The sequence below is a fragment of the Phoenix dactylifera genome, unplaced genomic scaffold, assembly GCF_009389715.1.
Source record: "Phoenix dactylifera cultivar Barhee BC4 unplaced genomic scaffold, palm_55x_up_171113_PBpolish2nd_filt_p 000334F, whole genome shotgun sequence".
Taxonomy (NCBI): domain Eukaryota; kingdom Viridiplantae; phylum Streptophyta; class Magnoliopsida; order Arecales; family Arecaceae; genus Phoenix; species Phoenix dactylifera.
The window spans coordinates 383641-399110 of NW_024067797.1; the positions used below are offsets into that span (position 1 = coordinate 383641).

Genomic DNA, 15470 nt, shown 5'->3' on the forward strand with positions numbered 1-15470 from the left:
TTCCATGCGACCAACTCAGGAAAATAAGCATTTAATCGCATTTAATCTCTTTATATCATCGTCTGATAGATCTAATCCATACTAAATGAAAGTTCTTCCACATAGTATTAAACTGCCCGAGTCTATTCTCTGTTTCTGCCTAAACCTCTCAAAGAGGTGATCTTCGCCAATTTGAAGTTGTACATAGTCATCCAAGTCAAATAAATATTCTTTTGGTCTGGTAACAAAGCAGCTACTATGAAGGCTTCCTACTCCAGATATGCTGCTGCCTGCAAAGTCTCCAAGAACAACCGAGCAGCTGCTATTAACTTCAGGACTCCAGCTACCAAGACTGCTTCTTAAATAATTAGTGTCATCGCATGCACCATTTGCTTCCTGAAACCCCAAGACATCAAGATGTTGTTTATTTGCATACCATACACAACAGGACTTAGGTCAAATTAGTTCAAAAATAGGTGGAAGACAACACTTTTTGTTAGGTAAGATATTTGCTAGCAAGACTGAAGCAGAAAAAACAACATGAAACTGGAGAGAAACAATATGCAGGATTCTGCAAGTACCACCAGATCAAAACCAGAGGCAAGGAAAGGATGACAAAGTACGGCATGATCCAAAGATATTAAAATCACAAGACTCCGACCTGGAGTCACATGAAGTAAGTTCCAAGTATAACCATCTATATGACATTCGCTTGCCAAGAACCCGGAGCAATCAAATGCGCAGCAAGATGGCATAAGGTAATGCTGGACCATGTGATCTGTGCTGCATTTCCTTATGCGAGTAATTCTGAGAATCCATTTTGCACGCATGCACACACGTATCATTTAATTGTAAAAATCTCATGCATAAATAAGAGAGAATATCCATACAACAAAAGAAGTGAAACACATAGACACACAAAAACAAATGCACACACAAGCACACTAATCATCTAATTGTAAAAATTTCATGCATAAAAAAGAGAGAATATCCATATGCAAATGAAGTGAAATGAAAAGCAGGAGCTTTGCCAACTCAACAAGCTGTCATCCCCCTCCCAACCCCCAGGGCAAGGAAAAGGGACTTGATCATTATTGTTGATATATATTGTTTATAATTTTGAAAATATATGGGAATAAAAAGAAAATTGCACAATTGGCATGCAATGTGCAACCAAACTCATGATAACAGTGCACAAAAAAGGCAGCATTTTGCACTTATAGTGCCATTAATTTTTGCAGATTAAAAGCCACGAATTTGCTGAATATTGTGAACTTGCAGAACAAAGGTCTTTGAACCGTTTGAACTGAACAGATGAACCTATAATTCTGGGAAAGTAGGAGTTCTCCTGATGATGTGTAGAGTAAGTGAGAAACTGCTGTAGACTTATTTGCTAAAAAGATGTTAAGTGAAATGAGCAGGAAATGAAGAAAAAGAAAAAGCTACAACATACTAAATTTGGAAAGAAATTAGATGTTCATGGTGCTTAGTACATCAGGCATTTGTTGCACTTTGTCCAATTTCTATGATATCACTTCCATCATCACAAGAAGAGTTTTCTAAAAGAAAAAGGGGAATAATAAAAGATGATTATCCAAGCAGATCCATTAGCTTGCAACATCACTTTCAAAATTACATAGTGAATAGACAAATGCTTGTAGGGAATGCGCATATTGATAGTTACCTTTAGTTCAGGAGACAGCTTATTTCCTGGAACCACTGAGAAGATCTTGCCTTGGCTTGATGTTGGTGAACCATCATTACTAGTTTCCCAATGCAGCCAAGGAAGTACAACCCCGTCTGTTTCAACAGGCACGGAAGCATCTCCTGTCAAAATTTCATGAGTTTCTGCTAGAGTATTATGCATAATGAAATCTCTGATCTTTGCGCTCCCTCCAATAGTAGAACTTGTTTCGCTTCTTTCTCCATCATAGGATGAAATATCTGTGTCTTCAACGTTTAATAGAAAATCCTCGATATATCTCCCTGCCTCTTCAGTCAAATATTTGGATGTCCTAGTTCTGTCATTGCTCAGCTGGAACATGAATCCATGAAAGGAGGAAAAAGAATGAAAACCTGAAATAATATCAGCACACTAAAAGGAAGCATGACAGCAAGCTTACTCTTCTGGACCATGATGGACTCTTCAGTACAGATGTTTGTTTTGAAACAGGAAGTAACTCTCTAACAGCGCTAGTGAGCTCCTGATCACATTGCTCCTTAACTGATAATTCAGCCAACAAGTCCAAGGTACGTTTCTCTGACTGAAAAGCAAAAACAAGGTGAATATTTATTTGCCTCAAGTATAATGTAATAAAGTAATTGCCATAAAAATAAGGAGGTTCACAAGAAATGGCTACATCCAAAAGGTATATCTCAACAAACCGTTAACATTACAAACACGTGAAAGAAATAATTATTCACAGATAAACAAAAAGATCCGAATTACAGATAATTATTGATGCGAGAAGCTGAATGTCAACCTGCACGACTAAATGAAATATTATTTTCTCAAGCATGGTAAGCAATGAAAGCATGCAACAAGTAATGGAAAAGCCAAAAAAGAAAAAGATTTTATGAAACAGAAAGGCAGTGCAGATACGAAACAAAGTCTTATCCTGGAATGCCCAGTATACATGTAGCTTCATTGCACTCAATTTGTCCCATGAATTTCTTGTATATTTCCCAAAACATTCCCCATTTATTCCCATGCTGGGGGAAATTGAATCTCGTTAACTTTCCAAATTCTTGGGAATGTGATGGCAGAGTGGACAGTGGTCTAGGTGACTAATGAAACCATCGAACAGAACCAAATCATGAATCAAAATATCAACTATAAAGCCAATGAAACTATTTAATTCTCAAAAGAAGCATCCTGAAGGATTTAGTTAGTTCATCCATACCTGCTCCAGTTTGGTTGGGTAATTTCTTCTGATCTCAGCAATAGCTTGAGAATCATTTGAGCCATTTGACAGATTATATTCACCATTAAACATGGTTGAGGGCTCTGTTTTCGCTATCATCTGCAAACATATCATGTAAATTGGTATTAAATGTAAACATCTAAATTTAGCACTTGAGGCACTGGCGAAAACAGCAAAGATTATAGAAATAATGAGATGAATATATAAACTAAGATATTATTCCAAAAAAACCCTAAATTCACCTTTTCAACCTCCATTCTGATTTCATCAACTGCATGCCTTACTTCTTTACGCATGATTTCATACAATCTAGTCTCCTTACCATCCTCAATAAGGTGTTCTTTCTGAGAGAAGTGAAATATAAAGTCACAATGAATAGCTTCCTCAAGTGATAGAACTCTTAACCCCTCTCAAAGTATTCACAAACACATATTTGAGATAATCACTCTAAACTATCTTCCTGGAGCTGTAACAAACCTTTCTCTGGGCATAAACTGCTTCTATGGTCTTCTCAGTTGCACTTCTACGTCTATGACTATTCCGTGCTTCATCATCAGTTAGTGCAGATGAATGGCCCTGTAAAAAAGGACATGTCTTTTCATGTTTGTTTAGAGGTTCAAGATGAATGCACCAAGCCAAAAAAACTAAATTGTAGTATGATAGTAAAATATGAGAGCATTAAGCGGCCAACATTCTCAACAAAAGCTTCCTTCGGTTTTTCTTTTTTTTTTTTAGGTGAAAAGCCTCACTTTGGAATTATGTATGAAATCATACCTTTTCTAGATCTAACATATGCACCATCTCCAAAGAGAAGAACAAGAATGTGATTAAAAGAGACTAGATGCGACTAATAAAATGAACAAGCCTTTTCACTACAAATCTTATATCTGTCCCCTTACAACAGAAAGCGTATGACTGCTTCTACAGTTTTTATAACATCATCAGCATTCCAAAAGATGCATTTTATGAAAGTGCGTATAGAATGATATGCCTCTTTGCAGAATGAAAGCTCAGAATGCAGATCTCTAAAAGTGAAGATGGTCTTAATAAGAATGACTTCCTAGCAGAAGCCATTCAAGCAAACACATTAAACCAAGGACTCAAGTCCCAGTGGAACATTCCATGAGACACCGGGATGGGGTACCATCCCAAGTGTCGGGATAGAACTATCCCACCATTGTTGTAGCGGCCCGATCGGCACGTTTTGGGCCATCCCCTATCCCAAGTGTTGGGATGGGGTGAGGCAGTAAGTAGCACATCCCGTTCCATGGGAAAACCACGGCGGCCCCATTGAACAAGATTTAAAACCTTGCTTTGAACTTCTACTGCTTATTTATGTTTATCCATAATAAGGCCTTAACCTTTTTAACGAATATAACTACATTCTGTTTTGTTAAGTAATATCACACCTGATCAATCAAACAAACAAAGGTTTGATGTTCACCATGAGCAAACTAAACTGCCACCCCTGATGCATTTTTGTTTCTATACTTCTCAAGTAGTGCTTTCCTTTTTGATGTGGCTGTATGTGGTCAAAAAGTCTCTGCATTCAATTATTTCATTTCTAGCTTACCTTGAGGATATGTTAGACCCTCGTAAGCTTTGGTTTTTCCTGCAGGTTTTACTGTCATACAACTTGCCTTTCATAGATGAGGACACTAGTCAATAGGCGTTAAGCATAAAACCAGGTAACATGTAGAGATAGTTTCCAAACCCATCCATTGGGGTAAGCCAAGAATAATCTTGGTGTAACCTCAAGGGAGGGTTGAGATCATGTAAGAGTCAATCATGAGCTTTGTTCAATCCTGTTATGTATGACCAGCTAGGAGTTTTATTCCTTAGCCACCGCCCTGCCTCCCCCAACCCTCCCCACCCCACTTTAATTGCAGGAGGGCCGACTGTTATTGTTGTTCTTCTGCTTTCCTTTTTCAATAATTACTTATCATGATGGGAAGTTTTGATTGCAAGGTGTTTTACATCATATCATCTTCAAAAACAAAGATATTAAGAATCAAAAGCCATATTTAATAACCCAGGACCTCATCTATAAAGGCTAGCTAGAAGGTGCTATTTGGATTTCTTGCCCTGTATAAATATCCAAAATCTACTTAGTGCATAGCTGATGTGGGACTAAACATATACTTGCACGCACATATAACCTTTAAGGGTTGAATTAATTCACTATCAAGCAGTTCAGAGAAGGGAAAAATAATGTTATGGGTCCATCAAACAAGGATCCAATTAGCAATTTCATTTCATCCATGCATCTATCTTCACAGATATAATTTTAGGATTGCTTCTACAAGTCCAAAAGACTTGATTAGATCAGTCGAGGTGTGTGTTGGAGCTTGTAAAAGAGATAAACTTGAGGTGGCCCTGAAGTATAGTATCTGAAGGACAGTTAGTATCCTACAATAGTCTTTTACAGGGTCAAAAGAAGTTATAACAATATGGCAACAAAGTTATAAGTGATTATGACTTAACAATCGTAAGAAGCCTTTGCATTTATTAACAAACATCAACAGAAATTTGACAAACAAGAGTACCTAAAACATAAGTCTTAGTCCAGAACCTGGTACACAACAGTGCAGCATCCTCTCAAAGATCTTAACTTGGAGGGTACCACATGTTAAATTCCACCAAAAAATTCATACCGTAATATGACAGACAAAAAGAGATCAATCTCATAAACATGGCACTACACTAAAACAGCTTCACGTAATGACAGACTTCCGAGTTCATATGAGGTTCAAGATCACCAAAATGATAACTTTAAGAAGTTGAAACCATAAACTGATCGGATGTACCTCGGAGTCGCTGTACCGATGACGTGCAGCTGACACGGAGCGCTTCCTCCTATATCTGCTCTCAGAAACGCCCTTGCTCCCACCACTGTTTTCCAAAATGCCCTTTCTTTCCTCTGCCGTTCGGCTGGGGTGCCTCGACACCGACCTCCCCCGCCGGCGGAATGAGTCCGTCTCTGCCCCGTAGCCAACGCAACCACCCCGTTTGCCGGACCGGACAACCGCCGGCCTCATTTCCTCGTCCTCCTCCCCTTTGGATCCAAAGAACTCGTAGGCGAGATCATCTAGGCTAATCTCAGGGAAGCCCGCCCTATTCACGAACCTAGCCCTCGGCGACAGGAACTCTTCGGATTCAGGCGGCGGAGGCCGTGGGAACCGGCCGGAGTAGCGGCTGAGGCTCCTCGACTGGCGGTGGCCGCCGCCGCGGCGGTTGGAGGAGCCGGCGTCCTCCGCGGCGCCGCCGATCGTGGACCTCTTGGTGCCGGATTTGAAGGCTGCCGAAGCCATTAATGGCGAGAGAGGAGGGAATAAGCAGGGCGGGAGGGTCGGAATCGAGAGGAGAGATTAGAAGAGTCGAAAGAGAAGAAGGGGAAGAGCGAGAAAAGAAGGCGGAAGATCGAAATTTTGAAATCCTAACCTCCTTCTAACGTGGATTTATAGGTACACTGAATTTTTTAGAATACACCTCCACTGTGTTCGCTCTCATTAAAAATGAGTCAACGGTATATTATGACTAAAAAAACAGAGAGTACCAATTTTTATTTCCTTGTTGATATTTCTAATTTTCTTCGTTAAAAACAATGTTTTCTGGATTGTTGATGAATTCTTGAATTTTTCAGCTTTTTTTTCCTTGACCAAATATTTTTGAAAATTCAATTATTTAGAATTACTTCATTAGTGATAAATTACATTAAATTTATCATTTATCTAAGGGCTCGTTTGGTTCGTCGGAAAAGAAAGAAGGAAAAGTGGAGTCAACGGAAAAGTAATGAGATACCTCTTGTTTGGTTAGAGTTTTCAAAGGAGAGAGACGGAAAAGTTATAAACCATGAGAATATGATTTCCACGTTTCATCGAAAAGTCTTTTTCATTAGAAATATGGAAAAGTTACTTTTCCGTGAGTTGGAAATCACTCTATTTTTATTTTTTCTCAAAAAAGTCTTTCAACATAAAAAAAAGCATTAAAAACCTAATTTTTATTAAGGGTATAATAGGAATTACATATAATTTTTTCAGGAAAGTGGATGGTCAACTAAATATAAACACTCTGTAAATCTATCACTTTTTCATTGTTAACCAAACACTCTGTAAATATAAACACTCTGTCAACTAAATATAAACACTCTGTAAATCTGTCACTTTTTCATTGTTAACCAAACATGCCAAAAGTACTTTTCTAGGCATCCTCTTCTCAGAAATTTGTTTTCCAGAAATCATATACCTAGGAGGAAAAATGTTTTCCACGAACCAAACGAGCCTTGAGCGATTCCTAACTAAAATATACTTAGGAGTAACAAATTATGATGGTATAAATTGCTGCTGAACCGGCAAAACCTTATTATCCAAAAAAAACTTATAGGAAAAGCAAAAGAAGAATTGACCTCCTTTTACACCCATCCATCATTGAATCTACATAAATCTTAAAGCACTCCAACTCCATCATTCATCCACTGCACATATCTCAAAGGAGCAGTGGATCATCCAACGGCAGAGTAGACCGGATTGCTGCTCTTCTGTTGCTCCAATAAAAAAAACCATAGATCACCGGTTCCTTTTTCCTTGCAGCTACTCAACATTTTGGAATGCTATATTCCAGCAACTATCAATCTCAAATCCATTCCTGGCCATCAAATCTCTTTGGACACAATAGAAATCCTTAGTGATTCAACCTAGGATGGGACTACTTGGCTGCTACATTTTGCTAGATCATATGGAAAGTGTGAAATAAAAAGCTTTCTATGTCAAATTTTGCTAGATTTTTCAGGCTGGACTTACAGCTTCCAACTAGAAGTGCCAGCTGGCAATTACCGGTCTATGTTCTTTACTTTCTCATACTCCTCTCTAATTATATAATCTCTTCAAGCTCCTCCCTCTTTTAAATATCCCTGCATGCTGTAACTCATCTTCAACTCTCTATCTGCTATCAATACTATTTCCGATTAAATAACGTTACTTTTATTTTGAATCCTTTCTTGATGCATCTCAGTGAAGTTTTCCATTTTTTTTTTCAAAATTCCAGACTTGTCTCCAAGGGTGCTTTCATGCAACAATCTTTCCCCTTCCCTACCTCATCTATAACTATTTGAGTCCTCCATTTCCATTTGAGAGATTCATCTACAAGAAAGCTGGGATCTAGGCTTAAACATACACTTAGGGGTCCTGAGGGAGGCTACAAAAGAGTAAGCAGAGGAGGGATAATGTTGGCAGAGAACATGTTACATTCTAGCTGTGGCAAAGATTGTTAGACAGGGGAGTGCAAATGTTTATCTTATTCTTCCTTCTTTTTTGTAGAAGGATGGATGACCCATCAATTCGTTACATGAGATTTTGAGATGAACATAAGAGGGGAATAGCAAGAAAGATATGGTAGTTAGGGAAGAACATGAAGATCTAAGAAAAATAGAATGATGCAAGGATTTGACAAAGGGGACAAGCATGATGATTGGTCAACTTGACAAGACGAAAGTGCTGCAGAATCTTTCACAACCCCTGGGGAAAGTGACAAAAGCAAATGGTGAATGCATGGCCGCAACCCAGCCAAAATTTAACAGCAAACGAGCCATTCCACAGCAGGCTGTAGCTGCATTTAGACGCCAGTATGTTACTGGTCTATGTGTTTGTTTCTTCTCTGCTTCCTTTTCCGAGGGAATGCTGATTCAGAACGGCCCTTCCCGAGAAAAAAGCTGAATGCATGCGGATCTCCCAAGGTCTGGCGCGCCCCAGCCCTCACTTGATTGGCTTTTCATCTAGTGCAGATTGGATAGGTAATTTAAAAAAATATATATAGGTAATTTTTTTAAAAAATAGCATTAGGGACAATAAGGTTGGATGGAGATTCAATAAAAAAAATTATCGATCAATCCGATCTACTTATTAAATAAATCAAAATTTTTGAATCCCACCAATAGATAATCTACTCCGACCCACCGTCTATGTAACTCATTCATTAAACAGTTCAAACTAGATTAGATAGATTAGATGAATTTTTAACTATTTAAGTAGATCGAATTAAATAGGTTAGAAATAAATTAAGTTTCAAACAGTTAAATAGATTAAATGGATCAGATTATGACCCAACCTAATTACTAAACAGATCAAATGTTAAAGATTTAAATCTGAACCCAACCCATTTAATATATAGATTTAAATGGATTAGCCTATTTACGATCTAAATTTATTTATGTCAAACCGAAATATGCTTAAAGCGGGTTATTCAGAAGTCGGATTGACGGACCGAATCACAAATTACCATTTTTATATCTAGACTGGGTTCCACCTGGTCAGGTTCGTGTTTGTTCAACTCAACAAAATCAAACTAAGATCCAGCTTCTGTCTCCAGGACAGGTCGAAACCAGCTTTGAGGCTATTATTGGCCAAGGACTCGCTTTGCATCCCATGGAAACAATATTTCACATAACCACCAACTTCATGCAAAGTCTATATTTACAGACCCTAAATACACTTGTGCCATTGTTCTATCCGAAAACCTGGTCAACTCTGTTACTAAAATGACCTTCCTCTAAGCTGCTCTTCTATATGAAAAACAGGAACTACATGTACTTATCAAGTATCAGAGTAAGAAAACTCTAAGAACAAAGCTAGGATTTATATCAATCAGCACAATTGAAATGCAAAAAGTTCAATGCTCCTTCATATCTTGCTTCTATATCTAACCAACTTTGCTAGTGTTTCTTGAGCAGCCAGTGTTTGGGCATGATTATGCCCAAGCATCACAGTTCTAATGCTAATGCAAGTCCTGCAGAGTTCCTCCCCACTGTCAAAATGCCCTCCTCTAAGCAACAGCTTAGCTCTGGTCTCCAGCAATGTGGCCTTGAGCAGTGTCACATCTTGCCATGCATACTCATCCACCCTCTGGTTCGAATGCAGCTGCTTCTTCCAGCATAGCGAGCCATGCTGCCAATCTTGTATCTGGGACACAAATGATTTCTCCACCTCCTCGAGCACATTCGTGCATACCTTCAGCAGCTCCAGAGCCGAGTTGCACCTCGAGAAGGTCATGAACGATCGGATCGCCAAGGGAAGAGCTGCTTTCTTGATGAAGAGGACCATGTCCACTGCCTTCAGCTGGACAATGGGGGGTTCTGACTTGAACCCAAAGACAAGGAATGCAGAAGCCCAGAGGTGATCAGAGTTCAGCATGGCATTGCTCGCCTTCCTCACGCCCTCAACCGTGGCCTTGGCCGGCGGCAGCCCACCTCTCCTCTTTGCGAACATTTGCGTGATCGGGTGGAATTGGATCCAGCAACCCGGGTGCCTCAAGGTTCTCTTTGCCAGGCCAAGTTTAACCAGCGCGAGAGCAGATTCCACCTCGTTCTTTCGAGAATGGTGAGCTAAACAGCAGCTGGTGTAGCAGCCCAAGGCCATGGCAAGACCTTTTCCCCATTGATGAAGGCCATTCTCTTTTGCAGGCAGCTTATGAGCTGCAGCAGCCAATAGATTTGAGGAGACGGGGGCAGGAGCAATCCAAGCACCGGCAAGAACCATTCGTGATGCAAGACTTCTTCCTTTATCTCTATCCAAAATGGCAAAGCAGAACACCAAGACCTTCATCAGGTAAGGATTATTCCTGCAGGATCCATCATCAGTAGAACCCGAACAAAAGAAGTTCTCGCCGATGGAGATTCTCTCGATGGCTTCGAAAAGCGCAGATGGAGAGATCGCTAGCTCGGATAGCAGCGATCCAATCACCCACAACCCGAAGCTTAATCTTCCTAATCTCTCATCAAATTTTCTTAGCACTTCCAGTTCCTCAGCAGGGTAGTCCTTCTTCCGTCTTCCTCTGATCAGCAGCATCGAGTCGGCCAAAGAGAGAGGTGGGAGTTGCATGGGCTCGAAGACCATCACCTTCGCGAGCCGGGTCGTCACGATGACATGGGTAGCTCCGGTGTTCCTTGGAATGAAATCATGTAGGTCCTTTCCTTCCCACCATTCCTTCTCCGTCTCAAGATTGTCGATGACCAGCAAGTAAGGCACATCTCTGAACAGCTCCCTCTTCAACCTCTGGAATGCGTCGAACTCTTGCTCATCGAAGCTCCTTATCCTCGCTCTTTCCTTCTCAGCTTCGGCGCTGACATCCAGTCCCAGATTCATCGATAGATTCAGTATATTCTGCCTGAAATACCTTGCCTCTCCGCCAACCCACAATACCATCCTGTATCTCTGAGAGTATCTGTGAGCAAATTCCAGTGCAAGCTCTGTTTTGCCGATTCCCGATATCCCATTTATACATACTACGCTCGCATTACCATGACCCTTGCAGCCCCCGCTTCTTGATTTCTTGTGTTTTGATCTCTGCTTCTGCAGCCGGCTTCCTTTGCTTGTCGTCTCGATCGCCGGATCGATCCAAGCCTCCAAAGTAGGCTCTTTGCACTTTCTCATTTCCAAGCTGATGTATCTCCCATTTGTTCTCACTGTATCACTCTCCTCATCAGCAAATCCATCGGAAAATCCACGGCTAGCCAGCACAGGCTTTGGACACTCCATTTCATGGACATCGCTGCATCCAAAGAAGGCAGCTTCGATCTCTGTCAGCTCCTTCTCCCTCCCAACAAAATGTCTGTTTCGAGGAAACGGTAATTCCTCAAAACCTTCAGTCTCCTTCTCGGCGATGCTATTCCTTCCAAGCTTTGATTGCAAGATGGTGACGGTTTTCGATACACAACTCCTCCAGTTGCTGTCATTTGATTCAAGCTTAAACTCGTTGCTCCTGGTCATCCCCTCAAAGGCCTCCCTGCATTCCTTATCCTCTGACTTCCCATCGAAAAGACGCCCGATCTCCGAAAGCTCGGTATCAAACAAAAGAGGGATGAGATTTTTCTTCTGAGCAAAGAATCTGATCTCCTCTACGCTGAGAGCATTAAGAAAGGTTGACGGAGTCACGACAACAACGCCGAAGGTCGCCGCGCATATGATTCGATCGGCAATCTCATGGCTCTGCGTATCCGAGTACTTCGCTCGATCAGCAACGAAGGAGGCTATTCCTTGGAGCTCAAGCTCAGCCTTGAGCCACTTACAGAAGCGAATGAGATTAAGGTTTTGACCATGGAATCCAATGTAGACATCACAGCTGCGGAGCTTCGTATTGGAGGAAGGGGAGACAGGGCCGCCTTTGGTGATAGAGATTCGGGGGACAGGGAAGGAGAATGAGATTCGGGCCGCATCGGAGAACTTCGGCTTCTGATCACTCGGGTCGATGGGGAAATCATATCTCTCTGATGGGGGAGTGTAGGAAGTGCTTGGGATGTCATCAGAATGAGAACCAGAGTAAGAGGTTGGAGATGGGAGTGTCGCTGATGGAGTGATGTTGCTCTCTGGTGGCGGTTCCAAGGCCCTTGGAGATATATAAGGCGATTGTAATGCCGAAACAAATGCAGAGGAAGGTGGGGAGGGGGAGTTCAAGTGCGGAGAGATTGAAATGGAAGGAGAGATGGGAGCAGACTTCTCGCCATTATCGGCCGAGGATCCTGCTATTTTGATGGTCAATGTCCTTGTGTTTGGTTCTGTGGGATCCTGGAACTCTTCAGCAATGGGAAGGTCCCGAGGAGCTTCAGGTGGAGATGGCTCATCCATGAAGAAAATGAAGCTTCGTGGAGGTTATCAAAATGTTCTGAGTATTCCAACAGGCAACAAGAGTATCTAAAGAATGAAGATTGAAGACAAGAAGAAAAATCACAAGCTACATCTGTTACTTGATAAATTTGAAACATTTGCAAAGAAAATCGCTACCTATGTTCATTGGAATGGAATGTGTGAAAAACCTGAAGAAGCTTCCCTTGGAATGGAAAATTTGATAAAAGCCCACAAACATGAAGGAAAGGAAGAACTTACTTTGTGTATTCATATCTCAAGCATGAGATTCTCATCTCAATGGAATAACTTTGTCTCCAGCTGCTGAAAGTGAGATTAAAGATTCAATAACAGCATTATCTGAAGAGGAGACATTAACCTGAGATTATATCTCCTCTGCCCATGCCTCCTTTTGTTGCAACACATGGAAAGATCTAAGCTTTTGTCCCTACAAAAATGGATGATAAAAGGTGGTGGCCCATAAACACCAATCAAATGAGAAAAAAACGGTGCAGTTCCCAGACTAATGTCCACTGAGGAGAAATAAGAGCAAGGTTAGAAAAAGAGAAGCTAAAACAAGATCATCTGAACCAAGACACAGGAGAACAACACATTCGGAGGAAGGCACAGGAGAAGCATATATTTTCCCAAAAATCAGACTGCTATTGAGGGGAAACCAAAGAGAGGTAGAACCGTAGAAGAGGGTGGCCTTAACCAAAGCCCATGAGTTGTTAATCTCAAGAGAAATGGAATCTGATGCATGGGTTTGGTCAGCTAGATGTTGTGGTATTTATATAATATTATACATTTCAACATTGTGTTTTGAAAGGGAGGCTGCAGATCTTGTGTTTTGAACAGTGATAGTTCCCTGTCTCTGCCTTTGTTTTCTGTGTTGGGTGCTTTATTTTGCGCTGTTCCAAGCTGGGTCCTCACAGGAAATAAAGGGGAGGGCTGGTAAAAGGGCATTGGGAAGGGAACCAGACCTCAGTTCTCGTTGGTTGGGGAGCTTCAAATGGCCAAAAGAAGACAAGCTATAATATTGGTTGGGGGAGCTTCAGCATTGTACTCATCTGCCATTGGGTTTTGTACTGGAATTTGGAGCAAAGACCAGTCCAACTGCAACATCAAAGAAGGTAGGAGTCCTTTAGCAAAAAAAAAAAAAAAAAAAAAAAAAGAAGGTAGGGGTCCAGCATTCAAAAATTCACACTAAAACTCCCCCTCCCTGAGTCTGACCACGTTAAAGGCTTGGCAGGCTGGGGACCGGCTAAAGGCCAGCTATTTTGCATTCCCCTCCCTTGGTCGCAGCATGACTCGTTTTTGACCAAGTGGTGCAGAGACCACTGGGCTCACCAGTCACCAGTGCCATGATGAAATCCAAGTAAAATCCAAGTAAAATCCAAGTATCTGTTATTGTAGCAGGAGAAAGTTAAATGCTTGTTTAGACTGAAAAGCTAGCACTCACTCAATATAATTGAAGTTGGACTGCACATTTTACATTTGCTCAAAAAAAAAGTAAAAAAAAAAAACAGTCATTTTTATTATTATGGAACCAAAATATATCACCCTGTAGGGTGTTCAAGAAAAAAATGATGGTTGATCCACTTTGGTTGTTAAAAATCTAATAAATGTTGAAAATTGGGATGCTAATATAAAACTGACCTCCTAGCCGGATTTGGTTTTGCAACTTTTTGCCAGCCATATTACCAAAACATTTTCTATTTGATATTTTGATGCAAGGGGGCACAGCACATTATTAGGGTTTCCCGGCCTTGTGTTTAGGAAACCAAGTTAAATATCAAAATAATAGAATTTCTTGTTCCCAGAAAAAAAAATTGCAGCCCAATAATCTATTTTATATATATATATATATATATATATATATATATATATATATATGAGGATTGATAACTTACTCTCTGTTATGGTAGGTTATCAATCTACCCATTTTTTCATAGACAAAAAATACTCTTAGTTTTTATAACTCTTAAGGATATTTTATATCTTTTTACAATCCCACATTAACTCACCCTCTTAACCTCCCAATTAATACTCTCTCCCTCTCTCTCTCTCTCTTCGGTGTACACATATATGTACAGGTATACATATATGTACATGTATACATATATCTATATATATACATTTATCTATACATATACATATATGTATATGTATATCTATATGTATACATATATGTATATGTGTGTGTGTATATATATGTATACAAATATGTATATGTATATATATATGTATACATATATATGTATACATATATATATATATACATACATACATATATATATGCATACATATACATATGTGCATACATGTACATATATGTATATGTGTATATGTGTGGGTGTGTGTGTGTATGTGTGTGTGTGTGTGTATTTGTATGTATATATATATATTTATTTGTATATATATATATATATATGTATTTGTATGTATTTGTCTATATATATATATATCTATATATATATATCTATATATATATATATATATATATATATATATATATATATATATATATATATATATATATATATATATATATATATGAGAGAGAGAGAGAGAGGGAGGGAGAGAATATTAATTGGAGGGTTGAGAGGGTGAGTTAATGTGGGATTGTAAAAAGACATAAATACCCTTAGCAGTCATAAAAAGTAAGGGTATTTTTTGTCCAATGAAAAATGAGTAGATTGATAATCTACCATAACAGAGAGTAGGTTATCAATCCCCTATATATATATATTAGTCAATCTTGCACTGCTTGGTGTCTGACCACCTCGGAAAGCCTAGATAGCCCCTCCCTCTTCCCCAGACATCTTTTTTTTTCGTCCCAATAATTTCAAATTCTAAATTTTTTAAATTTTGAAAAGTCAAAGTTACACAAGCCTTCCACATGGCAGCTATAACTTAATACACTTAGGGTACAATTGGTTCGTGTCTAGAACTG

The 15470-nt window shown here is 39.8% G+C and overlaps 2 protein-coding genes across 2 annotated transcripts; both read right to left on the minus strand.

Moving 5' to 3' along the window:
• Window positions 1–6306, minus strand: LOC103718476. The gene is made up of 7 exons (XM_008807326.3): window positions 5711–6306; window positions 3381–3479; window positions 3146–3247; window positions 2883–3002; window positions 2103–2243; window positions 1664–2014; window positions 1–375 (listed from the first exon to the last, which is right to left on the minus strand). The coding sequence occupies exons 1-7, from the start codon at window positions 6212–6214 to the stop codon at window positions 82–84; spliced, it is 1611 nt and encodes a 536-aa protein (XP_008805548.1). The 5' UTR covers window positions 6215–6306; the 3' UTR covers window positions 1–81.
• A 2988-nt stretch (window positions 6307–9294) lies between these two features.
• Window positions 9295–13292, minus strand: LOC120105655. The gene has a single exon (XM_039118326.1). The coding sequence runs from the start codon at window positions 12515–12517 to the stop codon at window positions 9578–9580; it is 2940 nt and encodes a 979-aa protein (XP_038974254.1). The 5' UTR covers window positions 12518–13292; the 3' UTR covers window positions 9295–9577.
• Window positions 13293–15470: the final 2178 nt, after the last annotated feature.

Coding starts and splice junctions, on each gene's coding strand:
- LOC120105655 (XM_039118326.1), bottom strand. CDS start 12,517: ATGGATGAGCCATCTCCACCTGAAGCTCCTCGGGACCTTCCCATTGCT.
- LOC103718476 (XM_008807326.3), bottom strand. CDS start 6,214: ATGGCTTCGGCAGCCTTCAAATCCGGCACCAAGAGGTCCACGATCGGC. Junction 3,480..5,710: donor ATCGGTACAGCGACTCCGAG/GTACATCCGATC, acceptor CCTTTTTTACAG/GGCCATTCATCTGCACTAAC. Junction 2,015..2,102: donor GTCCATCATGGTCCAGAAGA/GTAAGCTTGCTG, acceptor TTCATGTTCCAG/CTGAGCAATGACAGAACTAG.